Below are 26959 nucleotides of genomic sequence, written 5' to 3' on the forward strand. Positions count from 1 at the left end.
TTGCTCCTATCCCCATTTAGCTTTTGAGGAATATTATTTGCCTACTCCCACCTCCATTCTCCATTTAATTGGAGAATCCTCACTCCATTTGGGTGTGAATCCCATGGAAAAAGTTGACATCTTTAGTTAGATTATCAAAATAAGTATCTAAGCAAGACCTTTTAGAGAGGAAGAGGAATTTCGAAAAGTATGGGGTGACTAGAATTAAGTATTTATTTGTATGAGGCCTTGAAATCAACTCATTCTCCTTTTTCAACTTGAAATACTAGAAGTCTCTTACTAATGGACAAGAAAATTCACGTGGGGAAAATAACTTTTTTATATAACATTTTAAAATTTATATACGGATAAGGTAGAATATTATTTTCCAAATTTAGCACAATCAGCAACTCGTATAGATAAAAGTTTTGGAAATTAAATTCATTGACATTTTCTTTTCTATTCTTAGAATTACTATTAAAGTACAAAAATAGATTGGAAAGAACTCTCACACCATCGATGTTTACGTATATAAAAATATTGATCAAGACAAACGATTAAACAAAACATATAGTTGTAGATTCAAAGATGTTTAACTTTCAATGGCATGTTCTTATTGTCGTTGCAACTTTAGCTTGTTTTTCCTTTTGTATAGGGGACAACATCTCCTATGATTCAAATGCCATAATTATAAATGGTGAACGACGTCTTATCTTCTCGGGTTCAATTCATTATCCACGCAGCACGGACGCAATGTGGCCTGATCTTATTCAAAAAGCTAAAGATGGAGGACTTGACGCAATTGAGACTTACATTTTTTGGGATCGCCATGAACCACGACGACGAAAATATGATTTCTCTGGACATCTAAATTTTATCAAATTCTTCCAACTCGTTCAAGATGCTGGGTTATATGTTGTCATGAGGATTGGTCCTTACGTGTGTGCCGAGTGGAACTATGGAGGTTTTCCTTTGTGGTTGCACAATATGCCGGAAATCCAACTTCGAACTGATAATCAAGTCTACAAGAATGAAATGCAAACTTTCACAACAAAGATAGTGAATATGTGTAAACAAGCCAACCTGTTTGCATCACAAGGAGGGCCAATAATCTTAGCCCAAATTGAGAACGAGTATGGAAATGTGATGACACCATATGGAAATGCAGGAAAAACATATATTAATTGGTGCGCTCAAATGGCTGAATCTCTCAATATTGGTGTTCCATGGATCATGTGCCAACAGAGTGATGCCCCACAACCTATCATTAATACATGCAATGGATTCTATTGTGATAAATTTAGTCCTAACAATCCTAAGAGCCCAAAAATGTTTACCGAAAATTGGGTCGGATGGTTTAAGAAATGGGGCGAAAAAGACCCTTACAGAAGTGCGGAAGACGTAGCTTTTTCTGTGGCAAGATTTTTCCAATCTGGTGGTGTGTTTAACAATTATTACATGTATCATGGAGGCACCAACTTTGGAAGAACATCAGGAGGTCCATTCATTACTACATCTTATGATTACAACGCCCCACTTGATGAATATGGAAACTTGAATCAACCTAAATGGGGGCATCTCAAACAACTTCATGCATCCATCAAATTGGGAGAGAAGATTCTCACTAATGGCACTCACTCAGACAAAAAATTTGGTAGCTTTGTAACTTTGACGAAATTCTCTAACCCAACAACAGGGGAGAGGTTTTGCTTTTTGAGCAACACAAATGACACCAATGATGCTACTGTAGATTTGAAGGCAGATGGAAAGTATTTTGTACCAGCTTGGTCTGTGAGCATTCTTAACGGTTGCAAGAAAGAGGTTTTCAACACTGCAAATATCAATTCTCAAACATCTATGTTTGTGAAGGTGCAAAATGAGAAGGAAAATGCCCAACTCTCGTGGGTTTGGGCTCCGGAGGCCATGACAGACACTCTACAAGGAAAGGGTACATTTAAGGCAAACCTTCTTTTGGAACAAAAAGGAACCACTGCTGATTTTAGCGACTACTTGTGGTACATGACAGATGTTAAGACCAATGGAACATCTGCACTACAAAATGTAACACTCCAAGTGAATACAAAAGGTCATGTGCTTCACGCCTTTGTGAATAAAATGTAAATTGGGTCACAATGGGAAAGCAATGGCCAGAGTTTTGTATTTGAGAAACCCATTCAATTAAAAACTGGAACCAACACCATAACCCTTTTGAGTGCCACAGAAGGATTGAAAAATTACGATGCATTTTATGACACGGTACCAACTGGAATTGATAGAGGTCCCATTTATCTAATTGAAGATGGAAATGTCACAACTAATTTGTCATCAAATTTGTGGTCTTATAAGGTTGGATTAAATGGTGAAAAGGAACAACTTTACAATCCAATGTTCTCAAAGGGAACAAATTGGAGCAAGTTAAATAAAACATCCGTTGAGAGGAGAATGACATGGTACAAAACAAGCTTTAAGACACCTTCAGGTATTGACCCTATAGCATTGGACATGCAAGGAATGGGAAAAGGTGAGGCTTGGATAAATGGACAAAGCATAGGACGATTTTGGCCTTCTTTCATTGCTGGCAATGATAATTGTAGTGAAGCTTGTGACTACAGAGGAGCATATGACCCCAGCAAATGCGTTGAAAATTGTGGAAATCCTTCCCAAAGATGGTATCACATTCCAAGGTCGTTTTTATCAGATGACACAAACACATTGGTTTTGTTTGAAGAAATTGGTGGAAGTCCTCAACAAGTCTCGGTTCAAACCATCACTATAGGAACTATATGTGGAAATGCTAATGAAGGAAGCATACTAGAGTTGTCTTGTCAAGGAGGGCATATCATCTCTGAAATCCAATTTGCTAGTTATGGAAATCCAAAAGGAAAATGTGGTTCGTTTAAACAAGGGTCATGGGATGTGACAAACACTGCTCTTTTCGTGGAAAAAACTTGCATAGGCATGAAAAATTGTTCAATTGATGTATCTGCAAAGTCATTCGGATTGCGCAAGGCTGCCAATTTGTCTGCTAGATTGGCTGTTCAAGCGCTATGCTCAAAGAATTGAGTGGTGTAAAATATTTTGTATGCATGTATAATAAATGTTAGTTTTTAGCAAATGAAATAAAATTATTTTTTCCCTTCTAGTATGATTTACTAGTCACAAGCATGGATGCGAAAGAAAAAACGAAAACGTCTACACTATTTTTTATGAATTAATTAAATATTAAAAAAACAAAGTTAATGGACTTCATATAAATACCTAACAACCAGATATGAAATTGTGAAAGAAATGTACTTGATAAAATCATAACATGATTAAATTATAAAATAGCCAGGTTCGTTTGAAATTATAAAATTATCACAACCTGACTCTGATACCAATTGAAGGAATGAAATTTCCAAAGCGAAAGTGTATCAATGTCGTGTAGTGGAATTCAATTTGTAAAACCAAAAAATTTAGAGAAAAACAAAACTAAAGCCCAAGCATGTTTCTAAGGAGGAAAAAGGGAACAAAAACTATCATTTGTAGAACCTCCTAATAACACTTCTTGAATCTCCCTCGTTATTCTCAAGGTAAGAATCAACAGAGAGTTGTGAGCTTTTGTGATTTTGGTAAAGGGAAGAATTTTTTAAGAGAGATTTCTTCTTCTTTTTTTTTATTTAATAGAGAAATCGTCTAAAACAAAGAGAGCATAGAGAGCAAAGAGATTCTATATATCTCAACTATCTTAAAAGAGATGGAGGGAAGTTATTAAAATAACTCACTCCTTCTTTCTGCACGTAAAATAACTCCCTTGAAAGTTATTTTATTAATTAAATATATATTAATTAAATTAAATTAATATAAATTTAATTCATATTATATCACATATAATATAAACTTTATATTATATCACATATAATATAAACAATGGTTTAGATCTCTCATATGATTTATAGGGCTAATATGAATCGAATCCATATTAACTTAACCTATAGTTTATTTATGAGTCTTATTCATATTATTATTATTATTTGAATCATATTCAAATATGAACTTCTCTCATATTAATATATCATATACAATTTATTCCCTTTAATTAATTTGAACAATTTAAATTTACCAAAATAAATTTGATTTTCATTTAACTTTATTGAGTTAACAAGGGAGCTTTATGGACCTACAGATTGAAGCTCCAATAATATGGAATTAATTAATTAAATTAATTAATTAATACTCTTTAATTAAGTTAATCTCTATTCATTAACTATCAGTCATTCCACTAAAGACTAATAGCTGCACTCTTCTTACTGTATATATATTTTTTGTGTCCATTAGATATAACTAATCAATAGTGAAATGACCCTTCACGAATTGCTCGTAAGTACAACTAGGCCAAAAATTACCATTTTGTCCCTATAGTAACATCTAATTTCTTAAGTACCACTAATTCCTTTAATGAACAATAATTATAGTCCCACTATAATTGAACTCCTCTCGGGCCAAGAGAGGGTGTGGCGCCACATTGTTTAAGTCCTGGAATCAACCCTTAAGGGAGCAATTTCTCTACTTACTCTATGTATAGAGAAGGAGTGAATTCCTTCTTGTATAATTGTGTTCCCAGTTCTCTAATCAGACGAATCCCCAAAATGGTAAGCATATTGAGTCGGTGACATAAGCCACTCTCACCCATACAAATCAAAGGACCGCCTTAATAGGCAGGAGTTCACAACTCACTCAGGATTCAGGTCAAGTCACCTAGGGTCATCTTGGTAAAATGTAGTCTCAACTAGTAATGGTGTTAATAAGAGAGATTATTCATTTCATGATTCAGTCTTATACAAACTCTTTTTATAGAATACCCCTGCTCTAATGTCTCCACATGAATGATTAGGATCAAATCATTTGTAGCACTTTATGACAATTGTAATAACTATAAAACAGGTCGTATTCGTAGTGTCGCCAAGATAAGGTATCCAATCTTATCCATCTACTAAAGACCATTTAAGTTATCACTTAAACATGATCCACTTGTATATCTCCACATACATGTTCAGGTTACAGAAGATAACCTTGGATATTAGTTTATTGGTTTTGTGGGTTAATGCAACCAAATGTCAAATAAAATAAAATACTTTATTTTATTAGATAAATAAAATATTTGTATAATATATACAATTACAAACTATAAGACCACGAGATTTAGAGCATCAACCACAATACTTAGCGTGTCAAGACAAACTACAAAAGTTTTTGTTCTGCCCTAAATATCACTTTATGCGACCAAGTGTAAACATGAACGCCCACACATTCAACGCGTATCTCGTCACGAGATAGCACGCAGAACGCCTAGTAAGCAGAATTACTTCAACAACCAACAAGCTTAATACGAATGAGAACTCAATTGAAATAATAAGATTCATCGATAATTAGTAATAAAGTACCTACAAGCAATAGATTTCCTAAAAAACAATAGTTTGACTTTTCTCGTCTATCTTCTACATGCTATGTGAGTTGATAATGGCCACTACCAAAATGATGCATTTTACGTATGACACACTAGACGATCAAGGCTGCAAATTCAACGTTGGATGTCTTTCGCTACTTTGAAGGATAAAATAAAATATTTGAAAGATTAGATGAAAATATGTAGTGAATGGGATCTTTTATCAACACCTTTAACAAATCAAATCTGTCGTAATTAACGGGTTATAAACAATTTCGCCAAGTCATGCAATACAAATAATATGAGGTTCAATAGTAAAACAGTGAATCTAAAACCAATCATTTCAATACGTTAAACAATTCAACACAATTCAAATCCTATGATCAAACATTTCATAAATCGTATGGAAATCATTTGAAATCATTTCCTGTAAATCATACGTAAATGTTCATATCATATAGAACACATTTCATCAAACTCATCATCATAACATAGAATCATTCTACATAGTTAAGTACATCTTTGTACCCTTCCTCAACTCGAGCATTTACCACACTCTTACGTTTAGTTGCAGCTATGTGGAGTAGTCTCACAATGCATTCAACAGGTTGTCATCAATTCAACAGGCAAATGACATCCCATACCAGATCACACAAGTATGAGGGATTCTATTTTAAATCACACAGTAAAAATAAAGCATCTTATCATAGCTCATGATAGAAATAAAACATGCACGACAAAAACTGGACAAAAATTCTACCCTAATTGCACTTAATTAACATGAACCCTAAACCGATAAATAATATGAAATTAGGAATTTTTGAAAATATTTACATTCAAAGCTCTGATTGTTGTTCAAGCTAGGTTGACCTTCTATCCTTCAGAATTTGAATCGGGTTGTGGGACCCGTTAGATGAAAGAATCGGGAGAGAGAAAGAGATGGAAATAATGGGCGCGGTAGAATTTCCTTCCTTTTTTTTAAGTAAAGAAGAAGAAAAAGGAGATTAATTCCTTATAAGAGCCCAACTAAAAAACCAACTCATCAAATGAGTTTCTTGGCCCTATTTATAAGAGATTTACATGCAAAAATGAATGTCCATTCAACACCAAAGCCCAATAACTCAAAGTCCATTTTCTCTAGGAGACTTTTTGTTTTCATTAAAAGACAAGGGAAATCCGTGGAAATGACAAATATAAGAATGAAAATTAGAAAAATAGCAAACTGTTATTTATTTATTTATTTATTTATGACAAAACTAACTGCCTTAAATAGTTTCTTACTTTTTTGGTCCGAAATTACCCCTCAACGGATGAGAACTGTCCAGATTCAAATACAGTATATTTAAGAAGATTGGAAAATCAAATAGAATATCACATATCCGATTACAGTGTATTTGTGAACACACCCACTTATGATAATTATTAACTAAATAAAAAAATTATTATATTCTTTCAAAGATCTCTAAACATATTCAATTGGTTTCAATATCCCCTAATTATTCCAATTTTTACCTTCAATAATTATATATTCAAACTTTAGCTATTAATGAATGACTACGTCCTAAAATTTTAATGCAATGAATAATTGTTAAAATAATGATAAAGATGATGCAATAATTAACTATTAACAAAAACAATAAAAAAGTAACGAAAAATCATTTAAAAGATTCAAATTTCAAATCTCAAGTAAAATTCAAATTCAAATTCCAATAATTCCCTAAAATTATGGCAAATATAATGGAAATACTTAAGTTTAGAATCAAATCCCAACCCTCCCTAAAATCATGCCAAATAAAATGTGATCTATCTTTAATTTTGCCAACCAACCGGAATTAAGGAAAACAAAAATAAAAGATTCACCGGAAGACAATCAACCGGAATTAAGGGAAACGAAAATTTGTACTAAAAGAAGAAGGTGGAAAGCGACAGTGCGGGTGGAAAACAAATGCGGGTGGAAAGCCATTTGAAATTTGAAGAATGTTAGAACTGGAGAAAATTTGAAGAAAATTTTGAGAACTCGGTATTTTTTACCGATACATGTAGAAAACAGAGGAAAAATCCAAAGGTTGAAGAAGGAACAGAAGTGTGAAACGAAACAACTCATCGATACTTTGGGTGGTGCAAATCGATTAAAAAAGGAAGGGCGTGCAGACGATGGAAAAGCGACGGAAGAGAAACCGATGGTGGAAAAGTGACGAAAGAGAAACCGATGGTAGAAAAGCTACGGAAGAGAAAGCCACGGTGGAAAAATAGAAGAGAAAGCTATGGTGAAAAAGCGATGGTGGAAATGCACCGGAAAGCCTTTAAAAACGGAAGAACAAATGCACCGGAAAGCCTTTACAGAAGATGGTCTATTTTTTTGGAAGGGAAAATTAGAAAATTGAAGGGAGTGCATAGTATGTATTAATTATAGGGTATTGTGGTTTTTCTTACTATTGTATTTAGGAGTCTATATTGTAAAGTAGGTAGGGGCATTTAAGGCATAGTTATCCCATTTATTATGTGGAAATTAATTGTTTTGCTATTTTGACAATTTAAAAATTAATTTGTCATTTATCCAAAGTAAACCTTAGATTTTGCTATTCTTCTTGTCGCCCCAAAAGACTACCTAACCCATTAGAGTTAGTGGGATTATCCAATAAAATGTTGGATTTTTCCACTACTTTGGTCAAAGGGCAAAATGGTCATTTGGTCAAAAGTCATACTTTGAATTTTCTAAACAAAAGTCAACATTTTGAATTTTTACCATTTTGTCCGTCTTAACTTATTTCAACCTCTCGAGCATGAATCCGCATTCATTTTTTCAAAATTTAAATCATATTTGAATATATTACCAATCAAAGTTTGACTTTTCAAAGTCAAAATGTCAACATTTTGACTTTTTACAACTCTGACTATTTCCATAATTTTTGAGCTTTCGAGTATGAATCCACATTCATATTTTTAATATTTTCTCATTTAAACAAAAAGCACTATCTCTAATTTGAAATCTGATAGCTATAACACATATACTTGTTGGTTTCTCTCTCATAGCTTAATTCAAACAATTCAATTCATTCCATCATACTGTTCTAAGTTTATTCCATATGAGCTAGTAGGGGAACCTAATGGACCTATAGATCATGGGATCCAAAAATTCGAGATTAATTGGCTAAGCTCTTTCATACCGAGTTAATCAACCGTCGTTAACTAACGGGTCATTCCATTAAAGTTCCGTAGTTATACTCCTCTCATTATAGATATATTTGTGTCAATTTGTTATAACCATGATCAATAAGTTAATCCTTCTTAGGCTGCTCGTAAGCTCGACTTGGTCAAAATACAGTTTTACCTCTAAGACTACATCTTACACCTTAAGTCCCACTGATCCACTATTGAACAATTGGTTTAAGGTCTAACCTATAAACCGAATCTCTCTTAGGAAAGTGAGAGGGTGAGGCCCTTTGTTCAAGACTTGGATTCAATCCTTAAGGGAACAAGTTATTTACTAACCTTAAAATCGGTAGGAGTGAATTCTGTCTTGCACTCTATGTCCCTAGCTATCCAACTGGTTACTCATGAAATGAGAGGCTTATTGGGCCAACGCTAAATAGTTTCCCTCACCTATGCAAATATAAGAATAATCTCTAGTAAACAACAATAATAGAGATAGTCAGTTTTAAACAGTAAACGGTGTTATAATGTAAAAGTGACTTTTTCGTGGTTCAGTCTTATGTAAACACTTTACATAGGATATCTCCACTTTCATGTCTCTACATGAACGATTCAGGATCACCTCATTTGTACTAACTACAAGTGGGTCACATCTATACTTTATCTGAATAAGGCGTCGAACTTTTATTCTTTAGGATATAAATTTCAATGAACTCCCACTTGAACTAAATTTCCTAGTAGGATAAAACAACATTAAATTTAACCATGAGAGAGAATAATACATATAAGTACAATAAACATATGAATATATAAAAAAGCTAGGGCACATGCGCAATAAGTGTCCCACTTGTTCTAGTTTACAAACATCATAGACCTAAACTCTGTAGGTGACCCTCAAACACTTTGGCCGTGGGGGCTTTTGTAAAAGGATCGACAATGTTTTGCTCAGAAGATATTTGAGTCATTACAACGTCACCATGATGTACAACTTCTCTGATAAGATTGTACTTGCGTTCGATATGCTTTTTCCATTTATGGCTTCTAGGTTCTCTTAAATTTTCAACTGCACCATTGTTGTCATAGTATAAAGTGATTGGAAGATACTTATTTGGAACAACTTCCAGATCAGTCAAGAATTTCCTTAGCCATACTTCTTTTGTTGCTATGTATTCAGCTTCCCTTATGGAGTCGGCTATACAAGTTTGCTTTATGCTTCTCCAAACTACCGGTCCTCTGTTTATAGTGAATAATGATCCTGATATAAACTTTCTAGCATCTTTATCTATTTGGAAATCAAAATCAGTGTATCTAGTAAGGATCAGATTCATAGTATCATACACGAGCATGTAGTCTTTTATTCTTCTAAGATATTTTAGAATATTCTTAATGGCTACCCAGTGATCACGTCCGGGTTTGGACTGATACCTGTTAACCATCCCTACTGAGTAACAAATGTTAGGTCTAGTACATAACATTGCATACATCAAACTTCCAACAGTTAAAGCATAGGGAATATTTATCATATCCTCAACCTCTTGAGGTGTCTTAGGACATTGTTCCTTTGACAAATGAATTTCATATTTATACGGCAGTGGACCTTTTTCGGAATTTTGCATCTTAATATCAACAACATTTTATCAATATAAGATGCTTGAGACATGGCTAGCATTCTATTTTTACGGTTTTGAACAATTTGGATCCCAAGAACATATTGTACATCTTCAAAATCTTTTATTGGAAATTGCATAGCTAGCCATTTTTTAATGTCATTAAGATAATTAACCTACATCATTCCCAATGAGTAGGATATCGTCGACATATAAAACTACGAATGCTACAATGGAATTGACGATCCTTTTGTAAACATAAGGTTCGTCAGCATTTTGCTCAAAACCATAAAATTTGATTGCAGTATCAAATCTTATATTCCAGGCTATAAATGCTTGCTTTAATCCATCAATAGATTTTTGAAGCTTACAAACCTTTTATTCTTCTCCCTGTTCTATAAATCCCTCTAGTCGGGTCATATAGATACTCTCTTCAAGATTGAAATTCAAAAAGGTTGTCTTGACATCCATCTGCCAAATTTCATAATCATAAAAAGTGTCGATGGATAAAAGTATTCTAATCGACTTCAGCATAACAATGGGAGAGAGTTTCTCCATAGTCTACTCTCTCACTTTGGGTATAACCCTTTGCCACAAGTCGACCCTTAAAAGTCTGTACTTTACCAGATTGGTCTCGTTTTCTCTTGTAGATCCATTTACAACCAATAGGTTTTATGTCATTTGGTTGATCTACTAGAGTCCATACAGAATTGAAGTACATAGCTCCATTTTAAGGTCCATGGCTTTGATCCATTAGTCATGGTCCACATATCATTCATTGCATGTTTATAGGTTAATGGATCTTCTACGCCATCATCGGGTATGATGACTTGAGTTTTATTTTAAACCTAAGTAGCGATCAGACTGATGAATAACCCTCACATTACGTCGAGGCTTTCTTAATTCTTGAAAAGAATGTGATCAACCAAATTTCCTAGTATTATCAACCATTTTAGTGGATGAACTAGGTATATCAGTAACACCTTTAGAAATCCCAATTAATACTATTTTACTACGAGGTTGATAATCCCTGATGTGGTCCTCCTTTAAGAATGTGTCATTTGTCGATACAAATACTTTATTTTCTTAAGGATCATGAAACAAACCACCTATTGATTACTTTGGATAACTTACGAATAGGCATAATTTTGAACGATGTTCCAATTTCTTAGAGTTTTTCTCCAACACGTGTGTCTGGCATCCCCAAATTCTAAAGTGATGTAAACTACCTTTATGCCCTTTTCATAGCTCATAAGGTGTTTTTGAAACACTTTTAGAGGGAACATTATTCCAAATATAGACATTTGTCTCTAAAACATATTTCCAAAAGGAATCTGACAAATGAGCAAAGCTCATCATAGAGCGAATCATGTCTAACAAGGTTCGATTTCTTCATTTTGATACACCGTTCTACTGAGGCGTACTAGGTGCAGAGAGTTGTAACTGGATTCCATGTTCCATCAAATATTCTTGGAATCATAAGTTCATATAAACTCCACCTCGATCTGATTGAAGTATCTTTATTATTTACCTAATTCATTCTTAATTTCAGCCTTATATTATATGAACTTTTCAAGAGAATCAGACTTATAATGTATTAGGTAAATATGACCATATCTTGAATAATCGTCAATGAAGCTAATGAAATATTCATACCCACCTCGAGCTTTGACATTCATTAGTCCATAGAGGTCTGAATGAACGAGCTCTAAAGGTTCTTTGGCTCTAAAACCTTTTACAGTAAAATATCTCTTAGTCATTTTTCCTTCAAGACAAGATTCACAAGGAGGTAAAGAGTTATCTTCTAATTGACTTAAATGCCCACTCTTAACCAATCTCCTAATCCTATTGAGATTTATGTCCCCAAGTCTCAAGTGCCATAAATAGGCGTTTGAAGAAACTTTTTGTATTTTATTTTAAGTTTCAGCTGTTCTAAACATTTCAATGCTCAAGACAAAATTTTCTCCGGTTGGTCTTAACTTATATAAGTTGTTGTCGAGTATAGCAGAACAGATTTGAATACCTTTATAGAAAAATGAACGCTTCATTTATTTCAAAAGATATTTTATACATTTGTTCCAAAATACAAGAGATAGATATTAAATTTCTTCTCATTTGAGGTACATACAAGACATTTTTAAGTATGACATATCTATCATCAAAATACAACTTTAAATCTCCCACTACTTTAGTTGAGACCATCTTTCTTGTTCCAATCTTGAGAGTGATATCGCTTTTTGAAAGCATTTTTCAAAAACTATTTTCCTGAAATGAGAAACAAATATGGTTAGTGGCTCATGAATCTAGTATCTAGTTGAATTTTCATATTTCACGAAACATGTTTCAACAACTAGTAAATCATATTTACCTTGTGTTCCTTCCCTACCTTTTTCTCTATAAGGTACCTCAGGCAGTTCTTAACCAGTGCCCGTTCTAGCCACAATGGTAACACTTACCTTTTTCTGCAGCTTTTTTTCCTTATTCTTTTTTGGAGTCTTCCCCTTTTCCTTCATCTTTATTTAAGCATTAGGTTTTGAGGGTCCAACCTTGGTTTTAAAGGATAATCCTCTTGAAAACTTTCTTTTTGTGGTAGCAACATTTGCTTCAATGTGCTTTCCTTTACCCATGGTAAGGTTTTGGAATTGTTAGAGCTCATTTAGAAGAATTGTCAGATTAAACTCTCTCTTGTTCAAAGACCCATTTGTCTGAAATGGTATGAAGCTCTTCGAAAGAGACTCTAAGATAAAACTAACCTAATTAGCCTCGTCGATGGTACCACCATTTACTTCGGTGATGTTGAAGTACATCATCATGTTCAAGACATGTTCTCTAACATAGGTCCCTTCCTTCACATGCTAAGTGTAAATGTATTTGATTGTCTTGTGTCTTAGGGACCATTCTGGTTGCCCAAACATTATCCTTAATGAATCCATAATCTCTTTAGCCGTGGCTAAGGATTCATGTTTCTTTGCCAAAAAATCAGACATGCTGGCAAGAATGTAGACACGGGATTTTTCATTAGCCTTCACCCATCGATCATATGCTTTCCAAATAGTTTGAGTAGCATTAGAGGTAGGGTTTAAGGAAATTCCTCAGTTAAGACAAACCTTAAGTCGTCAACCACTAGTATCATGTTAAGATTTGATTTCCATGCCGCATAATTATCACCATTAAGTTTTTCGGAAGCTAAAAGTTGAACTATTGAGCTATTCATGCTAAAAAAACATATTCTCTTAGAAAAAAAAACTATAATCCTTTATAAACCAATATAGTTTAGCAATTACTAATAATGTACCCTTCATTATTATGTTTTGCAACGATATTTCAAAGGTTTAGAATAACCTCCACCAAAGGGTAATCGATTATTCCTCCTTTAAACCAAGACAATCTTAACTAGATGCTAACTCTAGAATAACATTTTATTTTTTATAGCACTTAGTTATCGCTTCTTTGGTCGAGAATGTAATTCTTGTAAGTGTAACCCGTCATTTTTGGATCTCAGATATCAGAATAAATATGCTCCCAAGTGGAAAGTCAATATGAAAACCGATCTAAGAAAACCTATCCATCTTTGGAGTTTGCAGTGTTCTGAATCCTATAATACAATCCTCCAAAGAAAACGTCGCTCCAGGACAGAAAATCAAGCGCATCATAGGAATCTCACGGTGCAATCTAATGGAAAAGATCATGGGATGTGTTGTCACATATCCCTCACCCACTTACTATGAACTACTTCCCCTATTCATCTTGATATTGATCCATGCAAACACTCTCTGAAGGAAAACTGCTCCCAAGCATGACCTAAAACCCTGCATGGACCTCACGGTGTGAACTCTTAGAGACGCTAGAGCTAAAAGTAAACTACTTCTCTACCTGAAGTGTTCTATAACAATTTAAAAGGTTTTGTATTACTTTAGGATTATATTTATGCTAACTTAAACAAATCTTAAGTCTGGGTGAAACATCCGAGCATAACTATTATACTAAATTTTAACCTATGATGTCTAGGTGATAAACCAATTTTATTACCTCACACCTCTCATGCATGCTCATAAAACTAGGTTAATTAGGCTCAAGAACTTATTACGATCTCCTGGTGGCAGGAGTTCCATAAATCATCAACTTAAGAACCTCCAATCTTAGTAATCTTATTTGACTTGTTGACAAAATCGAATCAGGTGAGCTGCTTGTAACTAGTTTTACAAGATATCGACCTATTTCTATGAAAAAGTTTGGAAGAGATTTGTTTCACCTTAGGTTAGCATGCAACCTATCTTTGTTATAGATTTTAAAAGTATAATTGATTTTATAACTCTTATAAAACTTTAAACAATCCTATAACATTCATCTATAAAGAAATTAATTAATATGGATTTCAATTTATTTAGCTTTTAATTAAATCATATTTAATCAAAATTAGTTTAATTAATTAATCATATTAATTAATTAACATGCTACTATACACTATAACAATCATAACTTACTATCAATGCATGAACATGTTAACCTGTGGTGGGATTTTAAATTTATATGACATACAATATGCACATACAAATTTAAAAATAATTAAAACATACGTCACATGCATAATTTAATTATAAACACCCTAAAGTGAACTGGTTTTTGGCTCCTAAATTAAGCTACAACTAAATTATTACAATAATAATTTGATGAAGTACATAAACCGCTCTCGAACACTTCAAACTGGTTGGAAAATCACAAAAAAAGCACTAAACCAACCCATAAAACCCTTAAACTGGCCTAAAAGGAACTCAACCGACCCAAAAGCACAAAACTGGCCCAAATCTTATTGAACTACCTAATCCACCTCTTTACATGCGGGTCTACAACTTGGTCGGGATAGAGTAAGCAGGCATAAGCAGAAACCAAGCGAAAGCGAGAGAATCGAGTCGAATGGACGAGCGCATGGGGCGAACCCGGTTGGTGGACGCGTGGGTACACGAAGAAGGCACACGTGCCAGAAGCTGGCATGCGCGAAGAAGTCGGGTACCAAACTGGGTTTTGGGTCAGGTTTGTGTTATTTTTCGGGTCTATGAGTGGATTTTTGGGTCTATGAGTCTATTTCGTTAAAAAAATCTTTTCTCACTCCCGATTTTTGCAATTACAGCCTAATTACAAGTTTAATGATTATAAAAATTATAAACCCTTAAACAAGCTAATTAGGCGACAAAATCTAAGCCAATTACAATATTTAGTACATAAATTCACTTAATTTAAAGCCAAAACCATAAAATATCCATTTTAGTTCAACTACAATTAACCATGCATTTGAGTAAAATTAAAGCATGCTCTTATGATAGAAATAAAACATGCATGACGGGAACCGGATCAAAATTCTACCCTAATTGCACTTAATTAACATGAACTTTAAATCGAGAAATAATATGAAATTAGGGTTTTTTAAAATACTTGCATTCGAAGCTTCAAATGTTATTCGAACTACCACTAAGTTTGACCTGCTATCCTCCAAACTCTGAACCGGATTGTGAGACCCGTTGGATGAAAGAACCGGGAGAGAGAAAAAGAAGGAAAAAAATGAGCTTGGTAGAATTTCCTTCCCTTTTCTTTTACACAATTATCTCGAAAATCAACCCATCAAATGAGCTTCTTGCCCTATTATATTTACATGCAAAAATGCATGTCCATACAACACCAAAACCCAACAACTCAAAGTCCACTTCTCTAATGGACTTTTTGTCTTCATTAAAAGATAACACCTAGTCCACTAGAATTAGTGGGATCATCCAACAAAATATTGGATTTTCCCACTAACTTTGGTCAAAGAGCAAAATGGTCAATTGGTCAAAAGCAAACTTTGACTTTTCAAAACAATAGTCAACATTTTGACTTTTTACCATTTTATCCATCTTAACTAATTTCGACCTCCCGAGCATGAATCCACATTCATTTTCTCAAAACTTGAATCATATTTGAATATATTATCGGTCACAGTTTGATTTTTTAAAGTCAAAATGTCAACATTTACTTTTTACAACTTTGACTATTTTCATCATTTTTTAGCTTCCAAGTATGAATCAACATTCATATTTTTAATATTTTCTCATTTAAACAAAAAGCTCTATCGCTAATTTGAAATTCAATGGCTATATCATATATACTTGTCGGTTTCTCTCTCTCGCCTAATTCGAACAATTCGACTCATTCCATCATACTGTTCTAAGTTTATTCCATATGAGCTAGCAGGGGAACCTAATTGACCTATAGATCATGGGCTCCAACAATCCGAGATTAACTAGCTAAACTCTTTTACACAGAGCTAATCAACATTCATTAACTAACGGGTCATTCCATTAAAGTCTCATAGTTGTACTCCCCGCACTGTAGATATATTTATGAACATTTGATATAACCATGATCAGTAAGTTAATCATTCACAAGTTGTTCGTAAGCTCGACTGGGTTAAAATATCGCTTTACACCTAAGACTACATATTGCTCCTTATGTCCCACTAATCCACTATTGAACAATTGGTTTAAGGTCTAACCAATAACCGAATCCCTCTCAGACCAATGAGAGAGTGAGACCCTTATTCAAGACTTGAATTAAGTTCTTAAGGGAACAAGCTATCTACTAACTTTAAAGCTGGTAAGAGTGAATCTCGTCTTGCACCCTATGTCCCCAGCTATCCACCTTGTCTTGCCCACGAAATGGGAAGCTTATTGGACCAATGCTAAATAGTTGCCCTTGCCTATGCAAATCTAAGGATAATCTCGTGTGAACAAGAGTTCATAGTTAGTTCAGGATTAAGATTAAGCTACCTAGGTCAACAATAATCGAGATAGTCAGTTTTAAACAGTAAACGACGTTATAATGTAAAAGTAACTATTTCATGGTTCAGTCTTATGTAAACACTTTACATAGGATGCCCCCACTTTTATGTCTCTACATGATCGATTTAGGATAACCTCATTTGTACTAACTACTAAGCGGACCGCATCCATAGTTTATTTGAATAAGGCGCTTGTTAAGGAAAAAATGATACGTATCAAAGTATGTATAGGCAAGGTCATTACAATCAAGCACAAATATGTTTAGAAATGAAATTTATTGCTAAGGGTAGGTTGCACTTACCTAGATTTGCCTCGACAAAAAGAAATTTTAATTTTTACCGTAGTTTGGTGGGAAGTACAAGTGTTGAATCCAAGAGAATGGTCGCTAAGTAAGTTTCTTGAAATTAAGCTTCAAAGAAATGATGTTAGTAGCAAAAGAAAAGCATTGAAGAGTGTGGAAAAATCAAGTAGAACCAACACTTAAGAGTGATTTAGGATGTAAACTCAATTCACAAAAAAAAAAAAAAAAAGTAAAAATTGAACACTTACGAAAAAATTTAGGGAATGAGCAAAGGACATTAATCAATTCTTATCATTGAATTAAGAGGATTATGAAATGATTTTTGCTCAATTGAGAGGGGTTCTTGATCAAGATTTTTGCAAGATCAACTTGCTTGATCTTGTAAGAACTTTGGTCAAGCATTTAGTGGATATTCTTGCAATAACAACTAAAGCCTAATCTTGCTCTTTAAAGAAGATCAAAGTATCTTTTACACTTTTTTTTTTGGAAACAATTTGCAATCAATGAATTAATTGGATTTAATTGTGCACAATGAAATGATTCAATCAAATTCAAAAATTTCCAAGAACAAGGGAGATTCATCTAGCATTAATCAATTTCAAGATTTGACATGTTGCAATCAAGAATTAGATTGAGTTTTTGTATAGACAAAGGTAATCAAATTAATCTTACATTAGTTTTTCATACCCAACATACAAAATGGTGAATCAAGAACAATAACAATAATTAAATTGACAAGAATGCTTGTAATTGAAAGAAGGAATTATTTTTTATACAAAAAAATTAGAGATTCAATAAAAACTACAAGAAATTCAAAGATTTGGTCATTATATAATTAATAAGAAAAAAATAAGAGAAGAATTCTCTAAAAATGAAAAGCCCTAAGCTCACTTACCTCTTGGTGATTAGCCCTCCATCAAAAAACAATTCTAGAAATTAATTGAGAGAACAAAAATAGGCAGGAATAAGGAGTAATTTCTAGAGTTTTAGAGCGTTTTGAGAAAATTTGGGGTTTATTTGAGAGAAAATGGTAAATTGATGATGGATTTATGATGAATTTGAAGAAAAATGGGTATATATAAAAGATATTTGCAAAAGAATTACGAAATTGCCACTAAAAAATTCTTCAAAAATTAATTTACAAACGCTGAGGATCAAACTTGGGTGGGGGAGGCACGTGTGCTTTAGGAGCTGAAACATGGCGGCGGAAGAGTGGCAAAGTCGGATTCACTCGCCAAGAAGGAATTTGAATAAATTTGATTTTAATCTACGTCTGGTCGGATTCAAATCGATGACATCTAAGGCGCGCGAAAGGGAGGATCAAGACAATGGCGTTTTAGGTTTGAAAAATCTTGGAAAATAGTGCAGCACTTGGGATTCAAACTCATGACCTGAGGGTGGCTCGCGCGTGTGGATGGCAGACGCGTGTCATTGCTTTTTGAATATTTACCAATTTGCCCCTAAACTTCAAATTGCTCGTTCTTCTTCGTTTGGACTCAGTTTTAGGTGATTTTTATTGCGTTGGGTCCATATCGGAGTCTTCTTTCATATTCTGCACAAAAATTTTAAATAATAAATATATGTATACTATGGATTGAGAATAGTTTACAAATAAATGGGTCAATAATTGTTCTAATAGGGTAGCATATTTCTTGGTACTTAGCTTGCATGTGTATGAATATGCATTGGGTCTCTTTTATTTATTTATTTATTTGAATCAATAAAAGCTACAATAAGGCTAAATTTTGTTATATTTGTAAAATATGTATAATTATAAAGAGTATTTTAAAAAATATAACAAAACGGAAAAATATTTACTCCACATCGTCAATAAGGCAGTAATATATTTGGTAATCGTTTAGATTTGGCTTTTGATACAAGATTATATTTGTACACGATCAATTGAATTATGTTTTAGATTTGAATAGCCAAATTTAAATAGTTTTTTTCTACAAAATTCTATAACACATAAAATGTTTTAGATTAGATTTTGGTAGATAGTCTACATTTGGCTCATGTTTGTGAGGGGAGGGCTACAGCCGGGTGGGATCCGCATTTCTGACTAAATTCAAAAAGGAAGCGCGAAACTCTCTCTTCTCTCCCACTCTGGCTTCGTGCTTTTTTCTCTTGGACTTACCCATCGCGAAACCCACTTCCCCAAGTTGTCTAAAACCTCTCCTTTTCCTCCATTTTTTAATGACCCACTTTTCGTTTTTTGAAATTTTGAATTTCAACTCCGTTCTTTTGTAAATGCCCTTTTGACGCTGATTTTTGTGTCCCTTCTCCACACTACAACCCCTTCTTAACTCTCTTTGTTTTCGCCAAATCCCACTTCCACATTCTTCGCTCTGTTTGTGTTTTTCTTTTTGAGAAATGAAGGAAATCAAACACTTGTTTGTTTTCCCTGAAACTTTGTTTCTGCTGTTGGTTCTTTGATCCAGTTGCAACCCACTTGAGGATGAAGAAACGGTAGCGTCATAAAGGGTGTGAAGAAGAAATCTAAGGACACTAGAAGGTTAGAAAAATGCCCATTTCCTCTATTTTGTTTTGTTTTTTTTTTTTTCAATGTTAGAGATATCTGGGTGTTTGATGATGCACTTTCTTAGTTCGAGTCCTTTGGCATTTTTGCAGATTAGAAATAGGAAATTTCATGCTGAAAACTGTCTAATTAGTAGCATTTTTGTTTATAGGAACGTAACATAAGATGATGAAGTCGCAAGGATATGTTAAAGGAAGAGCACCGACCAAGGTTACTGCTCAACAGTTAGTGTTTGAGTTGAAACAGAAGGTGGTTTTTGCATTGAACAAGCTTGCAGATCGCGATACTTACCAAATTGGGTTTGATGAGCTTGAAAAAACAGCTGAGTGCATAGCTCCTGATATGATTCCACCTTTCTTGTCCTGTATATTGGACACAGATTCAGAGCAGAAGAGTGCAGTTCGACAGGAATGCATTCGGCTAATGGGTACACTAGCCAAGTTCCACAAAGGCCTTATTAGGCCTCATCTTCGTAGAATGGTTGGGAGCATTGTGAAACGGCTTAAGGATCCAGATTCTGCTGTGAGGGATGCGTGTATAGAGACTTGTGGAATTTTAGCTTCAAAATTGATTAATGCTGGGGATGAGAGTGAAGAGGTTTTTGTTACTCTTGTTAAACCAATCTTCGAATCCTTGGGGGAACAACATAAGCAAATGCAATCAGGTTCAGCATTTTGTTTGGCAAGGATTATTGACAACACTCAGGATCCACCTATTTCAATTTTGCAGCGGATGTTGGCAAGAACCACAAAGCTTCTTAAGAATCCGCACTTTATGGCAAAGCCAGCTGTGATTGATTTGAATAGAAGTATTATCCAGGTTATTCTTTTTTCACATGTCTTGTTGAGTTTCTTCGACATTACTTTTTAAGATCTTGCTTCAAACTTCTGGTTTGTCTTTGCTAGGCCTCCCATTATGCAAGTATATAAGAGGAGAGGTAAAAAAGGGTTTTCAACCCAGACAAAAAGGTAGTTGGGGAGGTCCTTTATTCTGGCAGGGCTGGGGATAGTATTCCAGCACAAGAGGTCACACTTAAGACTCAGCCTAACAGGAGGGCTGGACTCCCCACAATGAACTATTGTTCACTCACAAAACAACACATCAATCAAGATAACTAACCCTAGCATAAAACACTCAAATATATACTAACATTCTCCCAACCCTGCCAGAATAAAGGACCTCCCCAACTACCTTTTTGTCTGGGTTGAAAACCCTTTTTTACCTCTCCTCTTATATACTTGCATAATGGGAGGCCTAGCGGTCTTCACATCTAACCAAAATATGTGTTTGTAGGTTTTAATATTTTACTTTTTCTTTATAAACCGTATGCACACCTCTGGTTTATTTTATTTGGTAAATACGAATGACAGCCAAAGTATATCATCATTAAAACTGATTTCCATGTTTTTTGCATCATTTCCTTTTCCTTCTCTTATGCTATATTTGATTCTCATGCGTAGGCTCACTCAAACATGGATTTTGTTCACTTTAGCTTTTAAACAGAGTGGAGAAAGGATTTAGTTGCTAGTAGGTTATACTTATTCATTTGTTTTGAATGTATTGTCTACAATAATGTTCTAACAAAATTGATCTTTCATCACCTCAACCTTCTATTTATGAGATTATGAATCGGAAAAATAAGTGCCAATTATCTTTAGATTGGTTTTACGGTGCACATACTATTAAGATTGTTTCACTTGGGCAATTTTAGTAAAGTGTTAGAAAGTTCACAAAAAATGATCCCATTGCACTCTGTATTACAGGCTGGGGGTGCTTCAAATCGAAATGTTCTCTCTGCTGCAATTCTTGGCATTCAAGAAGCTCTCAAGAATAGTGATTGGACAACTCGTAAAGCTGCATCTGTTGCGTTAGGTGAAATTGCTGCGAGTTCTGGTTCCTTCCTGGGGTCTTTTAAGGCTTCATGCATTCGCTCCCTTGAATCATGTCGATTTGACAAGGTTAATTACTACACCATACATAAATACATTGAAAAAATGAACCTGCAATCACTCTTCCACATAATTTGGAAAATAGAGTTTTATAATTGTTAAGTTTCTGACAGGTGAAACCAGTTAGGGACATTGTACTCCAAACCCTTCAGTATTGGAATAACATTCAAGGATCGAATACTCCTGAACCTTCAGAAGCTGGATCATCGATCAAAGGTCGATTGGTTAATGCTTGATGCCAATATTTTTGTACAACTGCTAAGACTGTTTAGTTTCTGCACTATTTCCTGGTATATTAGTCGAAATTTGTCTGCAACTCAAACTAAAGACAGCTCATGGTTTATGTTTCTTTCCTCCATTTTTATCTCATTAATTTTCATTTGTATATATATCAAACCATATCTGACATATTTTCTTAAATCAACCACATCTCGTGGGGTTTCTTCAGTTTTGGTTTGCACCAATGTATGTTGAATGATCTTTTTAAGTTTACCAGTTCAAGCTATTATTTTTGCTTCTTTGTTGGGTTTATTATTATTATTTTTTTTTATGTAATATGTGGCTATTAACAATTACTATTTCTTGTATTTACTTCTGTTTCACGCTTTGCACAGAAAACCTTTCTGGGGGTGACTTCAGCGATGTTACTAGTTCAGTAGAACATGGAAAGAGGGACGCTGCTATTAAGAGAGTAGGTGTGGGATCCACCAGAGGGAGGATTCCACTAAACATGAGGAAAACTTGTCGAAAGTATTTGGAGAACACACAATATTTTAAAGCAAACGATTGCCATATTGAAATAGCTGTTCCAGAAAAGCGCAATCAGTCTTTATCAGGATTTCACACTGAAGAATCTGAAGGTAGTACGGTCACAAAGACATTTCAAGGAGTGAGTACTGATGCTACAGACATGCAAGATGTTGAATATGACTATGTCAGAATGGATGACAAACAAGAATGTTCCTCTGTATCCAATTTTTTACCTGGACAAGAATTTGGTACAGTTTACCGTGAGAGTCTTGAAGAAACAAGTATGCACAAGTCAAAGGATAGAAATAAGCGATTTGTCAATGAAGGGGTTACTAGTGATGGAGAAATATACTCAACGAAGGTGAAGGATCGTAGAAGTCTTGATTCTGTGGTTACAGAGTCTAGCTGTCAAGTTGTACAAGAATGTGACTCAGAAATTTCAAATGATATGGCTTGCATTCGAAAGCATCTCCTAGAAATTGAAAACAAGCAGTCGAACTTGATGGATTTATTCAAGGTAAGACTTTAAGGGGAAATACTTAGTACTTTGTTGTTTTGCCTGTTGGTAGACTATATGGAGTTCTGCTTGGTTATCTTTTTCATCTCAATGACCTCTAATTGCTATGTTTAAGTTTGTATAACGTAAGTACTCAATGTGAGAGTCAAACATTGAAGTTACTGTAGTTAATAACTAGAAGGCATAAAATAGAAATCCTATGCTGAACTTTGGAAAAATAACATTTAGTTGTTCTTCAGTGCCTTTTCTCCTTCCTACCATATCAACTAATCCTCATTACACCACATTTACCTCAAAAAAATGTAGATTAAATGGGGCATCCCAGCCACAAGTGGAACACCTTATATTTGATAAATTTTTTTAAAGTTATGATTTAATTGATTGGTTGATGTGGGCTTGATGTAGGCATGTCTATGCTATAATTGTCATCTCTACTTTAACGTTTTACTGTTGAACTATCATTTGATTTATTTACAATATCATTTATTTTGTTATTACTTATAAGGTTGGGTTCTTTTTGGCTTGTGATCTAATGGTTCTGACATCTAATCTGCCAAGTGTCAATCAAGGTATTGCTAAAAAGTCAATTATTATGCTTCTATATGGATCGTTAAGGTAGCTGAAATTCTAATCTGAGTATTATATGATGGAAATCTCATGAATACAACTCAACAGTTTAAACATTGTTTAGAGTACACACGGCAATGCTAAGCATGCAGTTGTTCTCACAGATGGGCATAAAAGGAGTTTTATTCTGTATAATGTGTATGGGAGCCTAGTCCATTTTCCCTAATAGAACCAATCTTCTACTTCTTCTCTGTGAAACTGATTCCAGGAGTTCACTTCGGGCATAATGGATAGCTTGTCAGCGATACAATCAAGGGTAGTGGGATTAGAACACATTGTTTATGGATTATCTCAGGATCTTTTGAGTGGAAGTAGATATTCTGACGTTTCAAACTCAAAATTCATGAAGCAGAACCAAAGCTTGAATTCTCCTAGGCTTTCTACATGCACTCCGAGGCCATCTGTAGATGTTCCAGGCAGACAGTCTTCCTTATTATCGCTTAAACATACTAGCATATGGGATGAAAATGTTGCTGTTAGAAGCCGATTGAGTAATGCAACTAAACATGGAAGTGATATTTGGAGGAAGACCAATTCAGTTAAGAATCCTCCTGAGAAGGAACTCCAGAAATATTGTGAAGAGGGAATGCAAAATAGTAGCAGTCGTCACTTGCGAAATACTAATGCAGTGTTTGCTTCATCTCCCTGTGCAACTGTCAGACAATTTTCAGACGGCAAGAACAACATTTCTAAATGTGTGTCCAGTTTCCTACGGCAAGGCGATGTGGATGCAGCGTACGTGGAAGCCTTACGTTCCAGTGATGAGATTGTTCTGTTTGAACTTCTCGATCAAACAGGGCCTGTTCTTGAATGTTTATCACCTAAAACTATCAGCCATATCCTTCGCATTTTGGCATCATTCCTCCCTGAGCAAAGATTTATTCGCTGTATAATACCATGGTTGCAGCAGGTACATTCTCTTAAACAATTTAATCTCACTCATTTCTTGCCTTTGCTAGCAATTTTTCCCACTTAGTGAATCTAGGTAAGTTAATTTATTAACATTTACTGCACAACTGGATGTTTGATCTTGATCACTTCAGACATGGCTGGATTTTCAAACTTTTCTGTGATTATCAGCAGTTCCACTTATTTTATTGAGAGGAGAATTTATAATGAATTTGTACAAAGTTGGAGGCTAACCCATAATGATCAGATTTCTTATCTTTTTAATTGTAGCTGTGACATGTAGGATATATTTTTATTAGATTCCAATTCCCATTGATTAGAATCATAAGATAATACTTGGTGCAATTTTGAATTCAAGGCTACTTCTTTTCATCATTCTGCAGTTGCGTTATGGACTGAATTCTTTTATCTGCTTATTTGTTTTGGAAAAGTTTGCTACTTTGAATTATTATGCAACTTTTGTTTGTTGTGGACCTAACTTCCCAGTCCACTGGTTCGTTTGTCATGTAATTACTAATTTACTATAGGTAGTTGATTTGAGCACAATGCATGGAGCAAATTCTCTCGGTCTCTCGGCCAAAGACAGACAAGAATTTGTACTTGCCATCCAGGAGGCTTCAAAAAGTGAATTTTCTAATCCTTCAGAGACAAGACTTGTCACTCAGCTAGCAACAAAATTGTGCTACATATGGGGTAAATTACTGTCTTGAATACATAAAATGCCGGGAAAATCCTGAGTTGATGCGAAGTACTTCATGAACCTTTTCAATCTTAAATATGGCATTTGCATGATATTGTGAACATATTTATGCATTTTTATTGAATCTTTTGTTTGTTAATCGTCATTCTTTGAGGTCCTATGTAGTTAGTGCTTATTTGATAGTGTGCTTGTGTTCTGTGTCTTTTTGTTCTTTATTTTGTTAAAATCTATTACGTTGACTTTGAAATTGCTTATACTTGAAAATTTTAGCCTTCAAGAGCAGTGTTTGCTAAGGTTGGTCTTTGAATAACACATACTCAAAGGTTGGGTTCAAATCTTTCGACGAGCTTAGGGAGGAAAACTCTCGATCCCCTCTTTGTTGATAATACACTCACAATAAATGAACAAAGAAGAAAAAGAGAAAACCTCGTTCATGTCTCCAAGGAGTCAAGTAGTTAAGTTCGAAGAGTTTAACTATAGAGCCTACAACCTAAGAAATGGATGGTTTTAGCTATGGAGCCTAAAGTGGGCTTACAAACTTCTCAATTTGTTGGGCCAAACATGTCGTAATTGGTTTGAGTGAATTTTGATTGTATATGGTAAACTCTGAGTGATCCCCTACAGGAATTGATAAGGAAATATTTATTGTCAAGATCTCAAGAACTGTTCTTTTTTTTTTTTTTAATGTTTATTTCTGTTTGAATAGGAAAATGCTCGTGATCCCCCACAGGAAGCGGTAAATTGTCAAGTTGTTTCCAGATCCAGAATAGATTTCGAGTAAGCGTTCTTTTGATTCTTAAACACTCTCTAACCTAGCCAAAGGGTGATGTAACAGTACATTTGTAGTTTTTAGAGATTTTCTATGCTCATTTTCTCGTGTAAGTTGATTTATAGGCTGTAGCTGAATTGGAATGAAATTTCATCATTGTTCTCCAATGTCGAAAATGTGTTTGTTTTCACCGTGGATGCGTGAAAGCTTGGAGTTTTTTTTGGATAAACTCATTTTTCAACAATACTCCAAACCCAAATCTTAGAAGTAGGCTTAAGCCTGTTTTCTTGCGTTCAAATTCAAGTCGTTTCTTAATAATTAGCTAAAAAACGAGATGCGCGATGAATGTATTGAAATTTAGGGTGGACTTTGTGAAGAGCACCAGTGATGCACGTGGTCAAAATTTTTAAACATAAATTGTTTGGCTGAAATTTAAATACTGAATCAAATGTTTTTTTTTAATTTATTTTAAATAGTAAATATTTAACTTGATTTTACAAAATAATAAAAAAGTTAGATGACATTTGAATACAAAATGACGTAAAAGTTTGTGTTATTCGCAATTCTTCCACCCACAATTATAATTTAAAAAATTCTCAATGGGTTGAAAAAGAGAATATAGTTTATTGTGTTATCAAAACGAGGTACGACTAAAATATGGAAGTCGAGAAAATATAATATTTAAATAATAAATAAATAAATAAGAAAATTAGGAAAATCTTAAAATTTCTCCACTTTTAAAAGGTTGTGCACCAATTTTTTAAAGGTTGTGTTGGTAATGTTGGGTTTTATGTCTTAAAACTCATAGATAGTGAATATAATTCATTAATCGTTGTTAATAAAGTGTTATTGTTATATTTTCAATAAATGTTATTGATTATATTATTAGTTTTGTCTTAATAACCTAAATTTAATAAACTAA

The 26959-nt window shown here is 34.2% G+C and overlaps 2 protein-coding genes across 5 annotated transcripts; both read left to right on the forward strand.

Annotated features, from left to right (window-relative positions):
* Positions 1-732: 732 nt before the first annotated feature.
* LOC103487469 (beta-galactosidase-like) lies at positions 733-3042 on the forward strand. Its single transcript, XM_051081748.1, has 2 exons — positions 733-2065; positions 2201-3042. The coding sequence occupies exons 1-2, from the start codon at positions 733-735 to the stop codon at positions 3040-3042; spliced, it is 2175 nt and encodes a 724-aa protein (XP_050937705.1).
* A 16393-nt stretch (positions 3043-19435) lies between these two features.
* On the forward strand, positions 19436-26227 carry LOC103487186 (TORTIFOLIA1-like protein 2). 4 transcript variants are annotated; one of them, XM_051080888.1, is made up of 8 exons: positions 19437-19792; positions 19909-20635; positions 21580-21774; positions 21879-21981; positions 22380-23032; positions 23868-24569; positions 25096-25261; positions 25975-26227. In XM_051080888.1, exons 2-8 carry the CDS (start codon positions 19982-19984, stop codon positions 25986-25988), a joined length of 2487 nt encoding a protein of 828 aa, XP_050936845.1. In that variant the 5' UTR covers positions 19437-19792; positions 19909-19981; the 3' UTR covers positions 25989-26227. The 4 variants fall into 4 exon arrangements, with proteins under 4 accessions (XP_008443636.2, XP_050936845.1, XP_008443637.2 ...); XM_008445415.3 differs by having other exon boundaries at positions 19968-20635; XM_008445414.3 differs by lacking the exon at positions 25975-26227 and having other exon boundaries at positions 19436-19792; positions 25096-25278.
* The last annotated feature ends 732 nt before the right edge of the window (positions 26228-26959 follow it).

Source organism: Cucumis melo, chromosome 2 (assembly GCF_025177605.1).
Source record: "Cucumis melo cultivar AY chromosome 2, USDA_Cmelo_AY_1.0, whole genome shotgun sequence".
Lineage (NCBI taxonomy): Eukaryota > Viridiplantae > Streptophyta > Magnoliopsida > Cucurbitales > Cucurbitaceae > Cucumis > Cucumis melo.